Source organism: Vespa crabro, chromosome 10 (assembly GCF_910589235.1).
Source record: "Vespa crabro chromosome 10, iyVesCrab1.2, whole genome shotgun sequence".
Classification (NCBI taxonomy): Eukaryota; Metazoa; Arthropoda; class Insecta; order Hymenoptera; family Vespidae; genus Vespa; species Vespa crabro.
The window spans coordinates 3,125,920-3,150,163 of NC_060964.1; the positions used below are offsets into that span (position 1 = coordinate 3,125,920).

General features: G+C 26.1%; 7 protein-coding genes across 9 annotated transcripts; 3 read left to right on the plus strand and 4 right to left on the minus strand.

Moving 5' to 3' along the window:
* Window positions 1-419: 419 nt before the first annotated feature.
* LOC124427426 (odorant receptor 23a-like) lies at window positions 420-2,700 on the minus strand. The gene is made up of 5 exons (XM_046970333.1): window positions 2,020-2,700; window positions 1,331-1,936; window positions 1,031-1,135; window positions 792-944; window positions 420-716 (listed from the first exon to the last, which is right to left on the minus strand). The coding sequence occupies exons 1-5, from the start codon at window positions 2,269-2,271 to the stop codon at window positions 648-650; spliced, it is 1,185 nt and encodes a 394-aa protein (XP_046826289.1). The 5' UTR covers window positions 2,272-2,700; the 3' UTR covers window positions 420-647.
* Window positions 2,701-3,069: 369 nt separating this feature from the next.
* On the minus strand, window positions 3,070-7,446 carry LOC124427530. The gene is made up of 10 exons (XM_046970544.1): window positions 7,202-7,446; window positions 6,517-7,122; window positions 6,308-6,412; window positions 5,794-5,961; window positions 5,621-5,695; window positions 4,411-4,758; window positions 3,710-4,330; window positions 3,464-3,619; window positions 3,223-3,375; window positions 3,070-3,135 (listed from the first exon to the last, which is right to left on the minus strand). The coding sequence occupies exons 1-10, from the start codon at window positions 7,442-7,444 to the stop codon at window positions 3,070-3,072; spliced, it is 2,541 nt and encodes an 846-aa protein (XP_046826500.1). The 5' UTR covers window positions 7,445-7,446.
* Window positions 7,447-8,129: 683 nt separating this feature from the next.
* Window positions 8,130-10,180, minus strand: LOC124427427 (beta-parvin). The gene is made up of 5 exons (XM_046970334.1): window positions 9,935-10,180; window positions 9,157-9,420; window positions 8,663-9,057; window positions 8,347-8,590; window positions 8,130-8,277 (listed from the first exon to the last, which is right to left on the minus strand). Exons 1-5 carry the CDS (start codon window positions 10,050-10,052, stop codon window positions 8,201-8,203), a joined length of 1,098 nt encoding a protein of 365 aa, XP_046826290.1. The 5' UTR covers window positions 10,053-10,180; the 3' UTR covers window positions 8,130-8,200.
* Window positions 10,181-11,068: 888 nt separating this feature from the next.
* LOC124427292 (28S ribosomal protein S35, mitochondrial) lies at window positions 11,069-12,482 on the plus strand. Its single transcript, XM_046970031.1, has 3 exons — window positions 11,069-11,354; window positions 11,443-12,056; window positions 12,180-12,482. Exons 1-3 carry the CDS (start codon window positions 11,246-11,248, stop codon window positions 12,444-12,446), a joined length of 990 nt encoding a protein of 329 aa, XP_046825987.1. The 5' UTR covers window positions 11,069-11,245; the 3' UTR covers window positions 12,447-12,482.
* Window positions 12,362-14,149, plus strand: LOC124427524. 2 transcript variants are annotated; one of them, XM_046970537.1, is made up of 4 exons: window positions 12,362-12,471; window positions 13,139-13,328; window positions 13,555-13,738; window positions 13,813-14,149. In XM_046970537.1, exons 2-4 carry the CDS (start codon window positions 13,189-13,191, stop codon window positions 13,867-13,869), a joined length of 381 nt encoding a protein of 126 aa, XP_046826493.1. In that variant the 5' UTR covers window positions 12,362-12,471; window positions 13,139-13,188; the 3' UTR covers window positions 13,870-14,149. The 2 variants fall into 2 exon arrangements, with proteins under 2 accessions (XP_046826493.1, XP_046826492.1); XM_046970536.1 differs by lacking the exon at window positions 12,362-12,471 and having other exon boundaries at window positions 12,619-13,328.
* A 532-nt stretch (window positions 14,150-14,681) lies between these two features.
* Window positions 14,682-17,931, minus strand: LOC124427548 (kinesin-like protein KIF18A). Its single transcript, XM_046970566.1, has 2 exons — window positions 15,003-17,931; window positions 14,682-14,884 (listed from the first exon to the last, which is right to left on the minus strand). The coding sequence occupies exons 1-2, from the start codon at window positions 17,624-17,626 to the stop codon at window positions 14,857-14,859; spliced, it is 2,652 nt and encodes an 883-aa protein (XP_046826522.1). The 5' UTR covers window positions 17,627-17,931; the 3' UTR covers window positions 14,682-14,856.
* A 401-nt stretch (window positions 17,932-18,332) lies between these two features.
* LOC124427430 (CAP-Gly domain-containing linker protein 1-like) lies at window positions 18,333-24,235 on the plus strand. 2 transcript variants are annotated; one of them, XM_046970339.1, is made up of 11 exons: window positions 18,333-18,469; window positions 18,675-18,763; window positions 18,914-18,975; window positions 19,068-22,276; window positions 22,343-22,647; window positions 22,782-22,963; window positions 23,082-23,236; window positions 23,386-23,475; window positions 23,560-23,622; window positions 23,784-23,900; window positions 24,095-24,235. In XM_046970339.1, the coding sequence occupies exons 1-11, from the start codon at window positions 18,440-18,442 to the stop codon at window positions 24,164-24,166; spliced, it is 4,374 nt and encodes a 1,457-aa protein (XP_046826295.1). In that variant the 5' UTR covers window positions 18,333-18,439; the 3' UTR covers window positions 24,167-24,235. The 2 variants fall into 2 exon arrangements, with proteins under 2 accessions (XP_046826295.1, XP_046826296.1); XM_046970340.1 differs by lacking the exon at window positions 23,560-23,622.
* Window positions 24,236-24,244: the final 9 nt, after the last annotated feature.

The window sequence follows — 24,244 nt, forward strand, 5'->3', positions numbered from 1 at the left end:
TCTGACGTTCTGATTTTCGATAACATTCAATTCAATCATCTATATAGTGAATAAAGAAACAATATATCAAAACTGTAAGTTTATCTATAAAAGAATATTGCATATTAATATTAATTTATTTAATTTTGAAAATACCCACGTTTTACTAATGACAGATCAATCGGATGATTATTTCCTGATCTCTTCATGCATGATTTTGAGCCCTTAAATCAAAATTATTCAGAATGTTCTTTTAAATGTTTCTACCTAAAAAAAAAAACACGTATACATGTACATAAAATAATTATAAATAGATATTTTACGTCATTACATATACCATTTCATCGCTTACAAAGGGAGGATCAAGTGGAATATCCCGTCGTTGTGTCATATTATTTTCAATTAAAAAATAAATTATTAATGTTTTATAAAAAAGATGATAATTTACAATTGCTTTAATATATCAGGTACAAAGTGAATATTATACAAATACTAATACAAATACTACAAAACAATACAAAATCATAATCACGTGTGCTTTAACTTTTTATATCATATATTATACATAACGTACACATTGTGATATTGTTACAAATCATGTGCGCGTATATAATGCTTATACTATTTATTTTTATATAAAATTAAGAAATAAGGCATATTAGGTCGATTTAACGTTTATCATTAGCTTCATCGAAAGTTTGCAACAAAAAGTAATATGACAAGGATGTATTCAATATCTGAAAAAAAAAGAGAGAAAATTTATAAACGAATGAAAATAACAATGATATCTGATTCATAATTAGTGTCATTACCTTAACAAAAAGATCCAATGAAATATAAAATAAGTGACATGCCGATAGCACAATCGGTTTTTGTACCAATATAAGAAGAACACCTTTCATCAGTTCAATGTTTCCATTCTGGTACCATTCGCTACAATAAACACTACGTCTAAACGCTTCACTCTATATAAAAAAAAAAATATTTTTAAAATAATATAATAAGAATGAACCTGAAAGAGAAAGTATATTATTTGAAACGATGATAATACCTCGGTAATTAAAATACTTCCATACCAAGAATACAAAAACGCTTGCGTCATTTTCACTATCCCATAAAGAAGAGCCACAGTAGCTTTAGCTATACTTATTTCTGTCTTTTCAATGAAGAATATGTTAAGTTATTACACCAAATCGCTAATAGTAACGATGATATTTTTAATCCTCTAGTACATTTACAAAAAAAAAAAAAAAATGTCAACCAACGTTTAGAATCTTTTAAATGCAGATTAGTATTAAATTCAGATGCACAATAAGTATTAATAAAAAAGTAATAAACAAATTTGTCGTACCTGTAACAACTGAAATATCAGTGCGCATAATATAACAACACTACTCAACATCAAGTTCAATACTACTGGTCCATAAATATTCTGAATTATGTCGCGACAACGGAAAAGTAGGATCTGCTTCCTTATGCAATTACGTAAAGTAATATCGTGCTCTTTAGACGATTTTCCAAGCTTTTCACATTCCAAAGACATTGCACGTAATATTCCGATCATTTGAAATATATAAAAACCATAGGCTGAATCAACTCCACTGGTCACAAACACGATGAACCAACCCATTTGAATTTCGAAGAGAAACTGTACTTGATATTGTATATCGAAACTACCATCGATCCATGGGAAAATGGAAGGATAAGGAAGAACGTAATGTTTGGGATTTATGTCCTTGATAACTTGATAACCGATCAATAAAAAAGGTGTACACGTAAGCAAAATTATTGTGATTATTGTCAAATAGTAAAAAATATATGCAGGACGTTGAAAAAAATTGAGCCATGAAAATACGACAGGTTGATAACATACTTTTTCAAGTACTTCTTCGAACATTAATTCGAGATTCAAATTCAGTTCGCGTAATTGCTCTCGATATAAAAAGAACATCAGTGCCTTAAAAAAAAATAAAAACAAAAAAATATAAAATTCAATGTAATTCTTATTATTTGATATTGACGATCGAATATCTCACATACCTTCACAGCTACTATGAGAAAGCTTCCTAAAGGACTGAGTCCTTTCGTTAATACTTTAATATTATCAAAATTTTCTAGACAAAATTTCAATGTACCGAAAAACATAAAGATTCCAGATAATACGATCAAAATAGGTAAATGCCGATAGAAATATGAGCACTCTTTATTTTCTACAGGCCATAAACCGGCGCAGAAAAGTATACGTTTTATGAAAGACGCATATTGACGATATATAGACAATTGTTCTGTCATTTTCGAAAGAAAAAAGATCAGCGATGTAACGTGGGGTCAATGCCTCGTATATCGTGACAGAGTATCGTTTCTAACAAGCAATACTTGATACGATATCACATGCGATTTCTCAAAGGTACATTTTGTACTTGCTTTGTCGCGCACATTCGTCATTTATGCGATCGATTTGAAAATATCAGGTAATTGAAAAGTTTTATCTAACTCGTTACGCAAAATGTACTGTCGTTTAACAGATTGCTAGAGGAGTATGAATTTGCAGCTAGTCTGTCAGATCACTCGATGATTCAGAAGAAATAGCCCGTTTCCTAATAATCAAATAACATAGATTGAGTCTTGCTAAAAAATAATGGATTAAATATGTATTACGACATGTGATATTATTTAATTGTCTCCTATAAGCATCATATTAGGAATTGTAATTTCTTTGGATTCCTGTAAGTAAATTTCAATTAATTTTATATACTATACATATTACTTACATAATAAATTATAATTGTAATAATGTAATTACTATTATTTGAGTTTATTCGACTGAAAAATAACATTGTTTTAAACTATTCCTATGAATAATTTAAAATAGTTTTCACTTATTAAATGGAAAATTTTATCACACTTTTATCCTAATTATAATTCATATCTAATATCAACATCTGCATAGCTAACGAAAGAAAAAGTTCTTTTATGTCTGCTTATTATATCATCTAACTAATAAAATAATTATTTGATAATTAAATGACATTTGAATGATATCTACAAATTTGTACTATTGCAGAGATATAGATAAAAATTTCTAACAAATTAACGTACATTCATTTCTTCGAATGTTTGTAATAAAAAATAATACGATATTGACGTATTGATAATCTGAAAAATAAGTCATATATAATCTTAGACTTATTTTATGATTTACATCAAATATAACGTATAAGATCGTAAATATTATGAATTTACCTTAAGAAACATATCTAATGAGATAGAAAAAAAATGACATGCTACCAATACCATTGGTTTTTGTGTTAATATAAGAAGAATCTTTTTCATAATAGATAAATTACCATATGCGTACCATTTGCAACAATATATCTTTCTGCGAAAATTTTCACCCTGATACATGATAAGATTTAAATAAAAACGGATAAATTTAAATAAAAGATAAAAAAATTTTTTAAACTATAAGTACATACATATTTACCTCGGATATAATGATGCTTCCATACCAAGCATACATAAAAGTTTGTATTCCTTTCATTACACCATAAACAACGAATAAAAGAGTTTTTGACACTGTCATTTCTGTCTTCAACGCAATAAGAAAAATATATTTTTCTAATTCGAAATACATTATGAAATAAAATATATAACAGATATTTATTCAAAAAAAAAAAAAAAAAAAAATAGAAAAAGGAAAGTATTTTCTTATTAAAAGAAATATTATGGCATAAATTGATTTTACCTTAAATATTTGGAACGATAGTGCACATAAGACAGTCGCACTGGTCAAGACCAAATTGAATACGATCGGTCCGTAAACATTTTGAATAATATTGCGACAGTGTAAAAGTTCAATGTGTCTTTTAATGCAATTATGAAGAATATCGCGTAAATCCTCAGCCGATTGCGCGAAATATTCGCATTCGTAAGATAAGGCTCGAAAAAGTCCGACTATTTGAAAGATATAGAATCCAAATAAAGAATCAACACTGCTTGTTACAAATATGGCGAACCAACCAAATTGTATTTCGAAAAGATATTCTATGTGATAATATATTCCAGGAGTCCCATCAATCCATGGAAAACTCGTTGGAAATGGAAGACCGTATCGTCTAGGACGTATATCCTTGATTGCTTCGTATCCTATGAATATAAGCGGAGTACAAATATATAATAACAAGGTACTAGTGATTAAAACGTAAAAAATATAAGTGAAGTAACGAAAGAGATTCAATAGCGACAAAAGTATAGGTCTCAGTCGTGGATTTTCAAGTGTTTTCTCGAACATTGGATCAAGGATACCGTTCAGTTCACTAAGCTGCTTTCGATATATAAAAAACATCAGAGCCTTAAAGGAACGAAATCAATACGTTATTCGACCCATACATTTCAGCATTGACAATCCAACGTTTGAAATATGAAATGTACCTTCAATGATATCAAAGAGAAACTTCCTACGAGGCTTAGACCTTTTGTGAATAGGCCCAAATTTCCGATATTATCTTGACAGAATCGCAATACACCGAGAAACATAATAACACCAGATGATACGGCTAAAATTGGTAACTGCCGATAGAAATAAGAACCTTCTTTTCTTGTCGTCGGCCATATTCCAGCAAGAAGAACCAAACGCTTAACGAAACGAGCATAATTTCTATAAAGCTCTACTTGTTCTGTCATTGTCCTATAGAAATAGCAGCAATTCCGAGCAAATTGGTATCTATGGTACCAACGAATAGTCAACGGTAACAGTTTTTCAACTGCGCCAACTTGTGGCTACTCGTTTGCAATTTTATAAAATTACATTCGGCGATTTTCCTGATTCCCGCGTGATACATTCTTAATGTATGTAATCGATTTGCAGCTATCAAGTAGTTAGAAAGTTACGTATCCTAGAACTGTAGAAGAGAATCAAACTGACTATACAATTTAGTAAACGTTTGAACTACAGTGATTACGTTCTCGAGCGTTCTTGTTACGATCAAGTTGCGAGAATAGATAAAAAATAAGTATGTCTCAATATTCGATCAATTTTCAAGACCTAATATATAAAAAATATATGTTAGTAGCATTGAACTTTATCTATTTCGTCTTTTATATCCTAAATAAATCCTAAATATGGATTTGCTTCATCATTATTATCTATGCTCATAATAATATAATTAAATCTATATATCAAAGTGTTCAATCAAATTGTAAAACTACGAAAAGAAATATGATATTAATAATTACGAAAATAATATGATATTAATGATCTTTGAAAAACAAACAATAGCTTCGAAAATATTATATATGACAAATATATAATGTAAGGTAAGATTGCTTTAAAGATATATCTGTACTTATCGATCATATAATAGCAACGTACTAAAAATAAGATCAATATTGTTTTTTTTTTAATGATTCTATGATATTTTTTTTAAACAATGTTCAATTTCCAATATTCCTAGTAATTTTGTTCATATACAAGATGTATCATATAAACATATACATACCTATATTATAACAATATCTTAAATTTTATCTAAATACTTTCAAACTATTTGCACTACAATAAATAAGAAGTTGATGAATTCACTGCTCATTTGATTTCAAGCCAAGCTTGCTCTTGATTCAAGAAAAAAGTTTAAGAACTAACTATGTCTTGATTTATTGTATTACGTTCGTCAAATGTTTGCAATAAGAAATAATAAGACATTGACGTATTAATGATCTAGAAATTGAAAGATATACTTTGTTATCTGTTTTTTAAAAAGCATCAATTTAAAAGACAAAATTTTTCAATAAATGATATCAAGTATATAATTGTACCCTTTTTTTTACCTTAATAAAGATATTCAATGAAATATGTGAAAAATGACATGATATGAGTACAATCGGTTTTTGCGTTAATATTACCAAAACATCTTTCATAAGCATTGTATTTTTGCTGTATTCGTACCATTTGCTGCAATATACATTTCGTTGAAATGCTTCACTCTAAATGTAAATCAATATGTGAAATTATGATAAATATTAAATAAAGGAAAAAGTATATATATATATATATATATATATATATATATATATGTAATAACATGTGGGACTTACTTCATCAGTGGACAGGGGGTAATAAAACAATGAAAAAATTTCATATAAATATGCGATTTATTTGAGTGGAAGTAAAAAACGTAGGATCGAATAAGCTACATGTTAATATGAATTTTTTTCATTGTTTAGTATCTCCTGCCCACCGATGAAATAGGTCCCATATTTTATGAAACATCCTATATATATATATATATATATATTTTTTTTTTTTTTTTAATACGATAACCATACATACTTCTGAAGCAATAATACTTCCATACCAGGAATACATAAACGCTTGAATAGTTTTCAATAATCCATAAATCACAAATATAAGCATTTTACCTATAGTCATTTCTGTCTTAATAACAAAAGTATATTTTTATATATGAATAACACATTAAACAAAATAATAAATATATCAAACTGTAGCTAATTTAAAGGGGGGAAAAAATAATTATTTACCTGAAGCGCTTGAAATATGAGGGCACACAAAACGATAGCGTTAGTCAACATTAAGTCAAGCACAATGGGTCCATAAATTTGTTGGATAATATCGCGACAACGTAATAATCGTATTTGCTTCTTGATGCAATTATATAAGGTGGTCTTAAATTCGCTAGAAGATTTAAAACTGTTTTTACATTCGAAGGACATAGCACGTAACAGCCCAATCATTTGAAATAAATAAAATCCATAAGATGAATCAACACCGCCAGTAACAAATATAATAAACCAAACGCATTGTGTCTCAAACAAAAACTGTATTTGATAAATTAATCCGGGTGTTCCATCAATCCATGGAAAATTTGTAAGAAATGGAAGACTATAATGTTTAGGTTCTACACCTTTGATTCCTTCGTATCCAATTATTATAATTGGTGCAAAAATATACAAGCTCATAGTGCCCAATATTAAATAATATACCATATATGCTGGATATCGGAATAAATTCATCGTCGATAGAACGATGGGTCTAAATGTCGAATTTTCAAGTACTTTATTGTACATTAATTCGAGCGTACTATGTAGTTCATAGAATTGTTTTCGATATATGATGAACATAAATGCCTGAAAAAAAATAAAAAAAAAAGAAAGAAAAAGTATTATAAGTTCATTAGTTAAGTATTTGAATATCGATTAAGCTTACCTTAACAATCATCAAAGAGAAACTACCAACCAAACTTAAGCTTTTTGTAAAAACACTCAAATTGTTGATATTATATAAACAGAATCTCATTACACCAAAAAACATAATAAAACTAGTTAATAACGTTAAAACGGGCAACTGTCGATAGAGAATAGAACTTTCGATCATAGGATATATTCCTCCAAGTAGAAGCATGCGTTTTACAAAACGAGCATAAGCTCGATACATTTCCAGTTTTGTCATCGTTATACACAAATAGTAGCAATTTCTCTGAAATCAATGTCTAACGATACGGTAAAGATACAGTCGAAAGTAACGTAACGACTATTCGTGATTTCATAAATTTTCATTTGATAAGTATGATAGCGTACATATACGTAACGTTTCGTATCCGTACGCTAAATGTATATGTATACGATCGATATAGAAACATTTAGTAGTTAAGAAAATCTTTGCAAATCGCTGTTCATATCTATTTTAAATAAAGAAACTCTAGGAGTATCCAATTTCCCATATACGTTGGTCTGTAATACGATCTCAGTTCGAACAAATCTATTATCTTACCAACTTATATGGAGATTGAACGAATAAAATGATTTCAACCTACATTGAAAATATTTCTAAATTCTACTTAAAAACTATCGCATATCCCGATAATGAAATTCATTAAATGGATTTTATGTCAACATTTTTTTTAATTTTTTGTAAGTATATAAAAATAATTATAATATACTTTGGTTCAATTATTACGAGAAGGCACATAACTTTCATGTTCTATATAAAATAAAGAAATTAATTATAACAAAATATAAGAATAATTTAAAATAATCACTTATAAATATTATTACGATTAGTGGCAGTTTCTAATTGTTAATAATCAAAAGATGTGATATACTTTTTAGTTAGTACAGTAATATGATTAAACAAATTAACATAATCATATTTAATCTGTCAACGTTATATATATACTCCTCTGTCATATATTTTTATAAAAATATATCAATTTAAACCTTTGTATTTTGTAAAAAGATTATATAAAACACGAAGTGTGGATTTCAAGTCCAAATTTACAATGTCTGTAAAAATAAGAAAATAATTAAAACAAAAAATTAAAATATTGATAAATATTTTAATAAGTTACTAACCTTCAGGTCTTGCCTTAGGTTTAGGTAATCCTATATCTTGCATAATATCAAACGCAAAAGAAACATTATGAACTTTTTGATCATGTGTTTTTGGTGTCAAATGAAAACTACCTAATGGAACAAAAAATCCCTCCAAGAGTCCTAGTAATAATGTCAAAAAGACTCCATCATGAAATTGTGTATCAAGATCTGTTACTTCCAAATGCACTTTGCTTAAATGTTTATTAGCAAAAGTAATCAAAGACTGCAACAAAAATATTATAATTAGATATTTCAAATGATTTATATAAAACGTCTTCAGAATAGATAAACTTACTTTTTTAACAACTGCAAGTTTATCTGGTGCATGATCGAATAATGTGTCAAATGCATCTCTTTCGCAACGCATCCCTAGATCATCATAAATAGAAGTAATTTCTTCTCGTACCGTTCTATGCATTAATTGGCCATCTTTTTTTTTTACCACTACCATTTGAACTGCTACTCTTTCTGGTAATCTGACAGGTGCTCGAAACTGTCGTGCTAAACCAACTAATATATGTAAGATAGGGACAATATTTTTTGAACGAACAGATTCAACGCTCCACTTATAAGGTGGATATCGTCCCAATATACGATTTATAGCTCCTAAAACAACAGCCAACTTTTGTTTCTGCCCTTCTTCTGATTGTGTAACTTCCGGTACATCTAATTTCTCTCCAGTCAATTTCTCTAAAAATAATTTCAACTTTATTTTATATTAAACATAGATATAGTAATAATACAAAAAATAGGAATAAAAACAATGAAAATTTTAAATAATAATCATACCTAAAAGCTTTTGCAATACTTGTCCATCATATAGATCTTCTACAATATCTTTTACAATAATACGTTGATTAGCTAGTTCATCATTAATCCATTCTAATAGAACATATATAAGTTCCTGAAGTTTTGAATCTTCTAATGATCTTGGTTCTATCATTGAACGTTCCTCATTCTCATCCAGAGCATATTCTTCTGGTGGCATATCGGGTGTAGCAGCATATCCAGGAGAATCAATAGCATATTTACCTTCTTCTTGAACTTCTTGCACTGAAACAAAAATAAACTTTATAAATAAGAATATAATATTAATATAATATTAATATAATAATATATATATAAATAATTAATATCGTTAATATTAAAATAATAATAATAAGTGTACGTGTCAATCAATTGTTATATAAATAAAAATTTATATAAATAAAAATTATAACTTATAATTTATATATATATATATATATATATATATATATATATATATATATAAAATTAAATTAAACTATAATTTATGTATATATAAATAAATAATATATATATTTACTTATTATATATATTTAAATATTTATTTATATAAAAATTGATTGACATATCCGACATAGCAAGTAAATATAAATAAGTAGATTTTTTTCACAATATTTATTTGAATATGTATTTTTTTGAATATGTTTTTTTTATTGAATATGTATTTGAAATGTTAATATATACGAATCGTCTCCAAATAAGGAAAGTATTTAATGTATAGGTATGATGTCATGTACAATTTTATATATCCAAGTCATACCTTCTTTGATTCTTTTTTTTCGACCAAGAGTTCCAATTTTATCCCAAAAACTTTCTTCTTTTTCATCTTTTTTAGATGAAATTGGAGGCCGAGGCGATTTCGGACGAGGGGATGCCATTATCCCAATTTTATAATTTATATCTATAATAAAATGTAATATAACATTTACTAAAATTTTCTATACTAACAATAACACCACCGATCGCTAATCATTTATGATCATACAGCAAACTCAGACGATCGTTGAGTTTGGTTGAAATAGAACGCAATATTGTGCGCCCGCGCGTTTTATTTTTCCAATTTTCAAAAAAGGCGCGTATTTTGAAATGATATTAAACTTTTACCAAAATAACTAATAAATAATCATATAAAAAAATGTCAAATTATTACTAAAATTAAAATATATATCAAGGAATAAAAACTTACCTTTACATTGTTCGTTAGTATGTTTTTGATTGTTTTCTAGGTCTAATGTAATTTCTTTTTTGACGTCATACTGTATTTCATACTTCTTACATTCCTTTTTACGAATAACTCCAATTACTTTGGGAAGATCTTTTGTTTCAGAAAGAATCATTTCGTTTTGACAACTATCGCTAATTAACAAATCTTTTTCTTCTTCCATTTTTAACGATATTATTATTTTTAACGATATTATTATTTTTATATATATATATATTTATATCCTCCTAAACAAAATAATATTTATTTTATTTTAGTGAAATTCGATTAAAAATTAATTCGTAATTTTGTAATTACACGATAGATTACTTGAATTCTTACTTATACCTTTTTCAACCGAATCAGTTATGACGGTCAAAGGAAACTTAACATCCGCATATGATAAGAGATTATTGTTCGATTGTGGTTTTTTACAAGCATTAGTAATTTATTCAAAAAAACGCGCGAATCGTTTATCAAATCATTCATTTGAATTATTCGAAAAGTTATCTAAGAAATAACAATATTGAATGCATCGTATCATATTCTATCATTTATATAAAATAAATAAAATATTGATATAATCAGTAATATCATATTATTGATAATATTAAATTATTTTTTTCCATAGCTATTATATTATATTTAAATAAAATATTTTTTTTCTTTATTATTTTTTATTCTTTCCAAAAAAACGTGGCAGATGGCAGTGAAATAGTATAAATGGTAATCTAACCTATTTCAAATATTCGAATAAGAAAATGATATGAAGTGCAAATTTAATTATAAAAGAGTAACAAAGTTTTACTAAACATAGTTAATAGGTTTTATTTCTGTTAACCTATAAAAGTATAATATAGCACTTTTAATATGTTGATATTTATACGGCGTTATGAAAAAAATATAAGTTTTCGATTGTCGAAAGTATTTAATTCGACTTCAACATCGAATCAAACAGATACAGAAACTAATACAAAAGGTATGTCTTATTATATTATAATTTAATTTTAAATTCATAAGAACTTCTTTTACTGGTGCTACATTTTAATCAATTTTTGTATTCGTAGAATTTCGTGTATTAGAATTAATACCATGTAGAAATAAAATTAACAAAGTACAGAGACAAGACTATTCACTGCCTCCAAGATGTAACAAAATGTCTTTTGATCAAGATTGGCCATCAGTTTGGTCTGGTGCTCGTTCTTTTAATCCCCACATTGTTCCACTTCCTTTATACCAAGGTTATGTAAAAGGTAAACAAATACCTCCTGGTAAATATGGAAATGCAGAACTTTTAAAAATACCTAATTTTTTACATCTTACACCACCTGCGATAAAAAGACATTGTGAGGTCTTAAAACAATTTTGCACTAGCTGGCCTAAAGAATTAGATACAGATGAAGAATGTAATCGACATTTTCCACTCGATATAATTACGTCAGATTATTGTTATTCTTCTCCTACAATAAGAGAGCCACTTGCAAGAATTGTAAGCTTAAAAGTAAATTTAAATTCTCTTATCTTGGATAGTCATGCTAAAGATAAACTACTTAGATTAGTTGGAAATAAATATAATCCAGAAACAAATATAATAACAATAACAGCTGATAGATGTCCAACTAGGAAACAAAATTTGGAATATATTGAATATCTACTCGTAGCATTATTTCATGAATCCTGGGTGAGTCATAAAATATAATATTTATAGTTTCCTCCATTCTTTATAAATTTTTCTATAGATTCTACACAGAATTTGTAACGATCAATTCTCTATAAATACTTATTAATAAAATAATATATTTAGCGTATCGAAGCTTGGGAAGCTGAAAAATCTGAAGCTGATATGGAATATTATGATTGGGATAAAAGTAAAAGTCGTCAAAATTTGATTGCATTACACAGCTGGCCAGAATCATCTACTGATGTAGATATTGAAACTATTCCTTCTGGTGTAGAATACAAAGTTGCTGTGTCAGAACTCATAAATCAAGGAGAAGATCAATATACATTAAACAAATATAAAGAAGCAGTCAAAAATATACTTCATCTGAAATGTATTAATCGAAATTAAAATAAAAAGTTATATACGAAATTATGTATGATAAAATTTTGTTAATTTTATATTATTGTCATTTTATTAATTTAAAATATTGTAAAACTATATATAATTGTTATAAAATTTGAAATTATATAATTTCAATGACATTAATATTATAATTTTAAAATTTAATGACATTGAACTTACTTTCTCTCACTAATATTTTATGTTAAAAAGAAATGTCCGTTTTTATTTCTTAATCAAATAAGAAATACAAAAATATGAAATAAAATCAACAATACAAGAAAAAATAATACTATGTATATACGCAGTTAACAATGCATGTAATACGTATGACCGTTACAGTAGATATATTCCAATTATTATAAATTTATATATAATTAGAATACATACTGCATGACCAACAACTAGAGCATGTAATGATTTGAAACAACATAATTATGCACAATGATACGCATTAAATGTATTTATAAATATATCTGCATTTCAAAAAATCTGTACTGTCCACTAATACTCGATATGTGGAATCATACGATATAAGGAGAAAAATTGAAAGAAAATTTGATTCTTTAGGAATAGAATGCTACGAATAGTAATTTTGATAGTATTAGAATTATCTTGTTTTATTGTTGATTCTAAAGAGGAATCGTATATTTCTTATTTACCGAAAAATGTCAACAATCCAAATTTACGTTTTTCAACAGTGAATAATCCATCATCTTGCAAAAATCTTGCTATTTGTTACCTGAACGAAATGTTTGATATATCATATAGAAGAAAATCGGATATGCATTTTCCATCTATTCAAAAAGAACATGGTAAAAAAGAAACCAATCTTCAAGCAAGAAGTTATTACAATGGTTTCGGAGTACCTGCTACAGCTACGTATTATCCGTAAGTTAATGTTTTAATATTTTAAAAACTCATTTACATTAACCATTTCTATAATATTTTTGGATACATGTAAAAGTGTACTCATAGTTTAGATTTATTACACTTTAATGTATTTCATTATAGATATTTTATTCCAGTACATATAAACACATGTTAGAATTTAATTATATAAATAAAAATTTAATATTTTAGCATCCGAGCTAAAAGAATCATGTACATATTTCAGGATTTTTGATCCCATTACTGTTTTAGCATCATTAGCTTTTTTAGCATTTTTATTACAATCTTTTGCATCGTTATTTGATCATTCAAGATCCATTGTACCAACGATAATTAATAGTCGTGAATCATCTTCACAATTGAAAAATGTGGGAATTACAAGACGTATACTACATGCATTAGATAATTATGTAAGTATCTTTTCATTTTTATTTACACAGACATATTAATTAATGTTAATTATGTTAACATACCTGTGCTGCAGGAGAACCTTAATGAAGATTCAATTGAAGATGATCAAATAAACACAGTACCTATATAAGCTATTACAAGATAAAATATATTTATAAAAAAGATATAAAAATATTTTACTAAAACACAGTATATAATATTTATACAGATAGTACTTAGATGTAAAAAATGTTATAATTATAAAGATTATCATTCGCAAAGAAATCTAATGCATTATAATAATGCTTGTATTAAATTTTTTTGTTCTTTTTCTCTTTTGTATTTAATTTATTCTTGACATTGTTATTTATAAAATATTAATTTCGTCAAAATTATACATATTTTTACATATTCTATATTGTCACACTCAAATGTCAACTCATAATAATATATCATTATATACAACTATTTTAATCAACATTAGGTAATTTATTGGATTGTACATTTATAAATTTTTACATTATTAATACTATGAAACTGCACATAATATATATAAATATAAGTATTATGAAGTATGCATATAAAGAAATATTAAAGCTATAATGTGCAACTTATGTAATAATAATCTACAGAATGATATTTTATTGTTAATACATTGAATGTGAAAAATAATATGTAAGCAGCATCAAATAATAAAATATTTTCTTTCAAAGAATGATAATGAACTATATTTCAGTCTTATCTTCGAATGTAATATTTGAATTTAATTATAGCAGCCATTAATTAATTTTGCAGATAAATAATAATTCCCTAATTCACTTTAAAAATTTCAAATTTATTAGGTTATAAAGAAAATTATTTTTATAAATTAAATAAAAGATGTTATTATGTATATTTAAGAAGTATATAAATACAATATATGAAGTAGAATTAATATAAAAATTCTATTGATATGTTAAATTCATTGTCAATAAATTTAAAATTCTCTCATTATGTTACTATAATCATGTCTGTATTAAATTTCATTACCAACATAGTAAATAGAAAATATATATGTATATCAACAAACAAATTTTGCTTTATTACATACATATAAAATTTACTTCAATGTACTAACTTTTTATAATTATTATTACAATCATGTTTTAGGTGGAGTTGATGTACATCTGTAAAAATAAAAATCATAATTTTATTGGAGTATATTGAAATTATATGACTATGAGCATCCATTAATATCTCTTTAACCATAGATAATTTTGAATATATTTCCAAAGTATCACTTACTTCTGTCTTGGTTTTTGATAAGGATGTGTAGACCCAAGTCCACGTCTTTCTTTTGTTCTTAGTAACTTTAATGGTATATCTCCTGATGTTATTTTAGATTGTTCTTTGAAGACACATGGCGATGCTTTAATCTTATCCACTTTTAAGTTATTTAGAATAGCAATACTTTTAGCACTCATAACAGAATGTTGTTTTTGTGTATGCTTGTTCTCTTTACCTGGTGATCCTACCATATGACTGAAAATTTTTTGTTTTTGTGACAATTTCTTGAACTGTTTTGAAGACATTTTATTATTTGTATGATTTCTATCTGAAAGTATATGCTTTTTTGCTTTATTCTGTAAAGGTGATGAATCATTTAAATCATTTTTATTTATGTTTTGTATTGAGTTCTGTTCAGTATTTATCATTGAAATGGTTTCATTTTTTTCATCTAATGTAATGGTTGTATTTAAAACTTCTACTGTGTTTCCAGTATCACAAGTGTTTAAATTAAAAGTTGTACTTAAAACGTCCTGCGTACTTCGTCCAGTATGCTCTCCTTCACAAATAACTGATTCTGTAAATATTGGCACTTGATTATTAAGGGGATCTTTTAACTGAGGTACACTTAAACACGATAAGGTATAAAAATCTTTTTCTTCGTCAATCATTTCTGAATCAGACCATTTAATATTTCTAACACCTTCAAGTGATTTAATTAACTGTTTAAATTCTTCTTTCATGTCTTTTGTCATTATCCCATAACCACACATCATACTATAATAACTTTGTAATGTTGGACTTAATAATTTAATTATACTGCACGTAGAATGTAATTCACATTGTTGTAAACTAGAAATTTTCTTAACATGTTCGTATTGCTGTTGCATTATGCATTTATCTATCTCTTGAATTTTAGCAGCATTTATGTCTGTCAATTTTTCATTCATATTTTTAAATAAAATCTCTGCATTTATTTTTTGCATTTCTTCTTCTACTGCACATAATTCTTTCCAGATTCCTTCCATTTGTGTTTTTAAGGAATTCCGTTGTCGCTTAAAATAATCTAAAGATTTGTTTACTCTTGTTTTTCCACTTGCATTTTGTTCTTCAGAAGATAAAATATTCACAGCTGCTGTTAAATTATGTAGCCTTTGATCGGCAACCTTTTTATAATGCATTCTACAGCACAAAATCTTGTCTGCACTTTCCAAAGATAACATCTTATCGCTTAATGATTTTTTCTTATTAAACAGGTCCAATAATTTATCACTTATTTCTGATAAATTATCATCTACCTTTTCAATAACTTTGGTTTCCTTTGATTCAGTTGGTATTTGTACTAAACCACTTTCATAAGCTACTAACTGTTGTTTTAAGAAATTAATTTCCTTCTTTTGTTCCTCTACTATTTTAATATAACCAGATATATACATTTCGCAAGATACAATGTTCTTCTTAATGCATGTCTTAATTTTCTTAGCTCTATTTGCATATCTGAGGGTGTTATAAGTATCTTCATAATTGATATTAGAAGGTGATATATTAGCAATCATGACAGTTTGGCAATTACCACCAAGAGAATCCTTTAATAGACGAGTGAGTTTTGAATCTCGATATGGTATATGCCTAACACCATCAGCTAAATTATTAATACAGTTTCCAAGTGCCAATAAGGACTTATTTATATTGGCACCTTCTTTAAATCGAGCTCCTTTACATCCTGTAACTGATGCTCTTTCGGATCCAGCTAAATCAATCATAGACAGTTTTACATGTCTGACCTGACCATTCAACTTATTAGTAATTTGAATATAAACTTGAAAAACTGCATGACTTCGACTGCTTTCTTGATTTGCATCTGTAGGATGTTGAGTACGATTTTTATTACCCTTTGCTAATAAAGATAATAATTCTTCTGCATTCTGTATAGGAATAATTTTAAGTCCTGCTACAATAACTTCACACCTACTGTCTTCTCGTAAATGCAATTGTTCAGACTTATGTAACAAATCTTGAACATTTTCATTATAAATTTCTAAATATGAAACACCTAAATTAAATTCATAATGTCTACTTTGACTTTCTATTTGAGAAAAAAGTTCTGCTACGGTACGATAAGTTATACCAGGATCATTTGTGCTACCCAACATGGTATGAGTTTTCCCAGCACCCGTTGCACCATACGCGAACACAGAACAATTATAACCATTTAAAAGACTAGATATTAAATCTTTTGTAGTTCCTTCGAATATATCATTATTTGTAGAAGATTCACCAAAAATTTTATCAAAAATAAATTGTAATTCTTTGTTTTGTTTTTTTAGTAAATCACGACCTTTCTGTACAACGCCTTGATAATAAAAAGGATTTTCTTTTTCCTTTGGGTCAAATATTAACATTTTGTCATCAAGAATATTTACTATTGTCTTAGAATTAAGTTGCAACTCATTAACATTATGTGGTCGAACTCGTATTATTACTTTAATATTTGTCTCAGATTTACTCTTGTTTTGCGATAATGATGCGACACTTCCACTTGTACTTACTTTTGACACATTTCCAGACAATCGTTTTTTAGCAAATTTTCTTACTTTGTTCGGCGAAAATGCCTTAGTTTGATCTTTCTTATTGTATACCATAATGATTAATCCGAGAAAAATTATTCTTAATAATCTAACACTTTTTCAGCGATATTTCGTACAAACGAAAAAATAATCTTCATTAACAGTTTAACTGTATCAATAATATTCGTCAATTCTTATTCAAATTCCATTAATACTTTTAAAGAGGTAATATCTCTTTCTCTCTCTCCCTGTCTGTTCTTCTCGAATTCTTCATTTAATTGCACTAATTATATAAAAAATGTATTACGTTTCACTCAATTTTTCATTATTAACTGCTGTAAACCGTTAATACTATACGCTAAGCTTTAAAATTCAAATCGGTGCAGTTCTGCCAATCTTATATTGTATTATCGAAAATATCTATATCACGAATTACTATAAAAATATCTGGTAATATTCTACTTATTATATGGAAAATCAAGAAATTTTTTCTTTTGAAATTAACAGCAACTAAAAGATATTAGCGGTTTATATCCAATGAGAAAACGTTAAAAGTTTCAAGAATTATTCTATAAATGACATTTAATTAAAGAACAATATAATGAACATAAACATAAGTTCCTTCTCTATTTACGTTAAAAATATTCATTTATAAAATTTCATTTTGTATACAAATAATAAACATTTAATTATAAAAGTCATTTCTAAAAATTCCTAGATTTTTATCACTTCCTGAAATATTTGACCAATAATCATGTACTTCCGGTACGGTAGTATTTAAGTAAGATTTTTGAAATTAAACGGATCTTGAGCATAGTAATAGAGATCAAACCAAACAAAACGGTTTTTGAAATTTAGTTGAATGAAGTGATATTCATATATTGAATCATGGATTGGATACATGTTATTATTGAATGGGTAAGAAATTTTCTTAAATTGTCTATAAATTAATTAAAATTTGATAAAAAATGGATTGTGATTTATATTTAAATTTACTATCATTATTTTTAATAATTATGTTTATATTTTTTACAAATTTAACAATTAAAAAGATTATAACATTTTTATGTGACTTTCTTTAATTATATTCACTATAATTCTTAATTCATACGTTATATTTCAGATTAATTGTTTAAATGTATTAGAAACACCAATTACAGAAATACAAGAATTACAAGAGAAACAGTTATATGGACAGTTAATTAAATCATTGTAAGTATCATCTGCAATGCAAAAGTTATATACTTTGTTATATAATAAATTTTACTCACAAGTATAAAATATATATTAATTGAAAGCTACAAGAGATGTCAAGTATTAAATTGTTCTTATTTGTATATTAAATGTAATCATTGTTTATAGGTCTTTGAGGAAGGATATAAATGGATCCAATGATAAAGATATCCTTATCACATTTATTAAAGGTAATAGATGTATATATATTATAATTTTAAAATAAGTATATATTTGTGAAATTTTAAAAATATTCTTTTCATTGAAATTATATTCCATTTAGATGAATTTCCTGAATTTCAAATTAATAAAGATAAAGATTATCAATATCCTGAAGATGTATATATTATATCGTTATTACTATCTTATGCATGTCAAAATGTTATTTATCATCAACCAATGTGTACAAAGTTACAACAAGAAATACAAATTAAAATCAAATCTTTTCTTGAAATAGTATTACCTTATGGAAAATCTATTTCTATTGAAATATTAAGAGATGCTATCATGGAGTTATCAGATTCTGAGAATAAAAATATATTGAAAACACCAAATACACGTCCTCTTAAAGAATTTTTTAGTTCTCCAGTAATACGTTCCGCTCAAAGTCATAGAATATTAAACGAAAGAAATCATGAATTAAGACTTTTAAAATCAGAATTAGAAGTGGAGAGGTTTGAAAAAGCAGACCTTCAAGAAGATTTAAAAATTGAGCAAAACAAAGTACAGAGTTTATTGAAACAATTAGAAGAAAAATCCGTAGAAATAAAAAATTTAAAAGAAGAAAAAATAAAATTTGTATCTCCACGATCTTGTAAAAAAGGAAAGAATGCATTGTACAATGAAGATTATTATAAACGAGAAATAAATAAATTGGAAAATCAATTGATCCAATATCAAGATAGTATTATAAAGTTAGAAGACCATAAAACCACTATTGCAGAAAAATTAACATTTGTAGAGAAAAAAAATGTAAGTCTTAATGACAAATGTAATGACTTAGAAAGATTCATAGAAGTATTAACAACAGAGATGGAGTCGAAAAACAAAGAAATAATAGATCTTAAAATTAGTAATGAAGATTTACGTACGCATTTAAGAAAATTAAATGGAACATCAGTAGAAGACAGTTTTGAAATCGATGGTATTGTATCAGAAAATTCTTTTTTGATGCCTTTAAATACAAGTGAAACTTTAAGTTCTGTGATTGATATACAACTTCAAGAAGCAAAAAATGAAAATATTTTATTAAAGACACAACTTAATCAGTTAAAGGATAAATTCGAAATAACTTCGAAAGAACATGAAAATTCTATGCAGTTAATTTCAACTTTGCAAAATGAAGTGAAAATGTTAAATGATATACAAGTAGAATTAAGTAATGCTCAGAAAAAAATATTGTCTTTAGAGGAAAATAACAAAGCTTTGCAAGATTATAAAATATTACTTAATAATCAATGTAAGAGTTTAGAAGATTTATTAGTACATAAAGACGAACTTCTACTGCAAGGTGAAAAATATGAAAAAGAATTACATGAAAAAATAGAAAATTTGAACAAAGCATTACATGTTGAAACTGTAAAATCTTCTGATTTAAAAACTGCTCTAGTTCAAGTAGAATGCCTTGCAAAAGAACATGACAATATTTTAAAATTGATTGAATCTAAGGATACTGAAATAAGTACTTTACATTTGAATATAAAAAACTTAAATGTGGAAAAAGATCGTTTAATCCACATACAGAAAGAAAGTGATAATAAGACAAAAGAATCTATTATAAAATTAGAAACGCAATTATTAAATAAACAACATTTATTAGAACAATTGAACATAGAAATAAAATTAAAAGATGAAACAATAATGATATTACGATCGCAAGTAGATAAATTGTCTAAAGAAACAATTGCATCAGAAATGAAAATGAAAGAAATTATTATAAATATTCATAAAGTAAAATCTATTCAGGATAATGTATTAACGAAACAAGAAAAAGCTTTAAAAGAAAAATTCCTACAATTAGAACACATGCTAACTCAGCTTAATCAGGCAAAAGAAATGCTTTGTTTACAGTTTGAAAATGAAAAATCATTAAAAATTAATTTAGAATGTAAACTTACTAACAAGGATATTATAATTACTGATTTAGAGAATGATATTAGTGAATTGCAAGAGTCTCTTAAAGTAAAAACTGATGAGCTTAATACATATAAAGAATGTCATAGTACTGCAAATAAAAAAAATAAAGAAATTGTGAAAAAGTGCAAAGAATTAAAAGACTATATTACAAAATTGAAGTCTACATCTTCACAACTTTCAGATTATACACATGCATATGAAAATATTGTTGAGAATATATCAAATACTTCACAGATAAATGATGATGACGAATTCAATATTATATCAGATATAATGCTCTTTGCTATAGATGATATCAAAGCAATTAAAGAAAACGTATTATGTTTTTCTACAAAAAATAAAAATTTAGAAAAAATCATAAATGATCAAAACAAGATTATAAATGAAAATGCAGAAGTTCAAAATGAAAATACAATATTGAAGCAGAAGGTACATGATTTTGAAATGTCAGAACAAAATTGTAAGAGTTATATTCAAAATAGCATTAAAGAAAAGGAAAAAGTACAAGAGATTATATCAAAAGTTGTTTTATCATTGGGAAATTCGAATGACTCATTTATTTCTTTAAAACAAAAATGGAATCAAGCATTAAATGAATTTAATAATTTATCTTTCATTAACAATCTTAAATGTCAGGATATAGAACAATTACAAACAAAAAAGAAAACTCTCCAAAAAATGTTTAATGAATATGATATTAATCATTTTCAAACTATTAAGTCTGTAGTTGACATTTTATGGAAAAAAATTTATAATATGGAGCAAAAATTAATGGACACTTATTTACAATGTTTAAATGATAATAAAAAAAGTTTCACCATTGAATGTAATATAGAAGAAAATTATGTTAAAGAGGAAGAAATAATGAAAGAATTAGAAAACATTGGCGATATGTGCAATGATATTACTAAATCTGAAAAAGAATTAGAAGTTTTTATGCATTCAATTAATTCATATAAAAAGGATTGTGTAGCTAGCCAAGTTAAACAACAAATTGGTAGTGAAAAAAAACTGCAATTACAAATTGATCAATTAACAAAAGAAAAAAAAGAAATGAAGAATAAATTAGATATAATGAGAGTAAGAAATGCAAAATTAGAAAGAACTTTGGAAGAACTTAGAATTGAAAATAAGAAGAATAAAGAAGAAACACATCATAAATCTCAACTGACTAATTTAGATGATTTGAAGAAGCAAATTACACAGTTAAAGCAAGATAATTTATTGTTACAAAAAGAAAGAGATAAATTACATGAAGAGTTACAAGAGTATGCTAAAAAGAAAATGTCTGAAATTCAATTAAAGGAAATTCATAGTAAATATGAAATGAAATTAGAAGAAATGAAACAACAAATGGTAAGTTACTAAGTAATGTTATTTTTGATTAGCATCATATACTTCTAAATATTGATTATTTCCCAGAAAATAGCTTATAATGAGCAAATAATGAAATTAAACAAAGAACAAGAAAAAGCTATAGAAGGAAAAGTAGAACAATTACAGTCAAAATTGGAACAGCAATGTCAGAAGCATAAAGAGGAAATAACTATATATAAAACACATGTCAATGAATTAAATTCACAGTTTTGGAATGTTGGAGAAAGATTATTAACTGCACAGCAAGAAAAACAAGAAGTTTTACAACAATTGAACGAACTTAAGGTTAAATTACAGAATCAAATAGAACAAAGAACTACAAACTTTTCTATACATCATAGAACTATTAAGTAAGTTTTTAAAAGAAAGAATAATATTTTGAAATTGATCATTTGTTTATTGTATCATTAGTAATACTTTATAAATTTTGATAATCAATTCATTTCTTTCAATTCTTGATAATCAAGTCATTTTTTTTCAATAGATTAGAAAAGCAAGAAATTCCTTCAGAAAATAGTATGCAAGAGAAATCACATATAGTTACAAAAGTATTGACAGAAGAGAATACATATGAAAAACAAAATAGCGCGAGAAATATGCATGCTATGGTCAATGCCTTTAATGCAGAGGATGAAGAAGGAGAAGTTTTTGATAATATTTACTTAGGTAAAAAAGTAACTTATTTAAAAATTATAATATTGCTAAATTTACTTATATAATGTAATTAATAAAATATAGTATTATTTTTAGTATATAAATGTATTCATATATTAATTTTATACAGCGGATATGAAAGAAGGTCATGGTTTTCCTACAGTAGACTTTGATCGTCTATCTGCATTACAAATGAGAAATTCCCTTTGCAAACCACATTTGAAATCATCTTATCCAGCTGAAACACAATTTCAACCATTATTTTTTACTGAAGAAGAAATAAAAGCAAGTATTGTAATATGTACTTCTTTTATCTTGTGCTCTGTAACATATATATATATATATATATATATATATATATATATATATATATATATGTTTTAAATGTTTAACAATATTCTCTTTATTGTAAACATGACTGTATCGTTTTTTAGACGGGTTCAGTTTCAGAAGATGTATTTAATGATAGTCTCAGTCAAAGCCTCCTTCCTGAACAAAAAACTAAAAGAAAAGATAGAACACAAGTAAGCATACTTTTATTTCTTTCTTTCACCTGATGTATCTTGTTCCCTTTTTGTTTGTGCAATTGTTTGATTGATATATTGTAGACGTCCTATAAAAAACCAGGTCCTCCAACACCTAGCAAAAATGGAGGCAGATTATCTTTACATGTAAGGAATATTTTTTTATAATCATATTTTTATTGACGAATTGATTAATTAATCTTTAATAATTATAAATAATTAAAAATATTTTTGAGATCTTTTAAAAAATAGTTATTGTTTTAATTTTCATAAATTTATTTTGTTATTATAATTTATATAAATTTTAGGGTAATGAATTAAGAAGCCCAAATTCAAGAATTTTAAAAGAACGAAATGCTGATAGAAGGGCAACAGCAACACCGCGTCGAAGTAAAGGAATATTTAATTTAAGACGTCAAGATGAGGTAAAAAATGACATAATTAATAAAAATTATTAAAATAATAAAAAGCTAAAGTAACATAGAATACTCATTTATTATTTTAAATAATTCTTTTATGTAATTTAAATTACAATTGTGTTGGTCATCAATCAATATTAGTCACAAATCAATATTTACCTTTAAATTATTATGATATATAATAAGCAAATATTTAACAGAATTTTGCAGGTACGCCTAGAACACGAAAATTAAGTAATATGTTTCGGAAGCAACGTACAACTTTGGATTAATAATAATGGACGCAAATGTAAAAAAGAAGATACTTTTTAAGATAGCTGAAACGGGCAAGAATGAAAATCAAGTAAGAC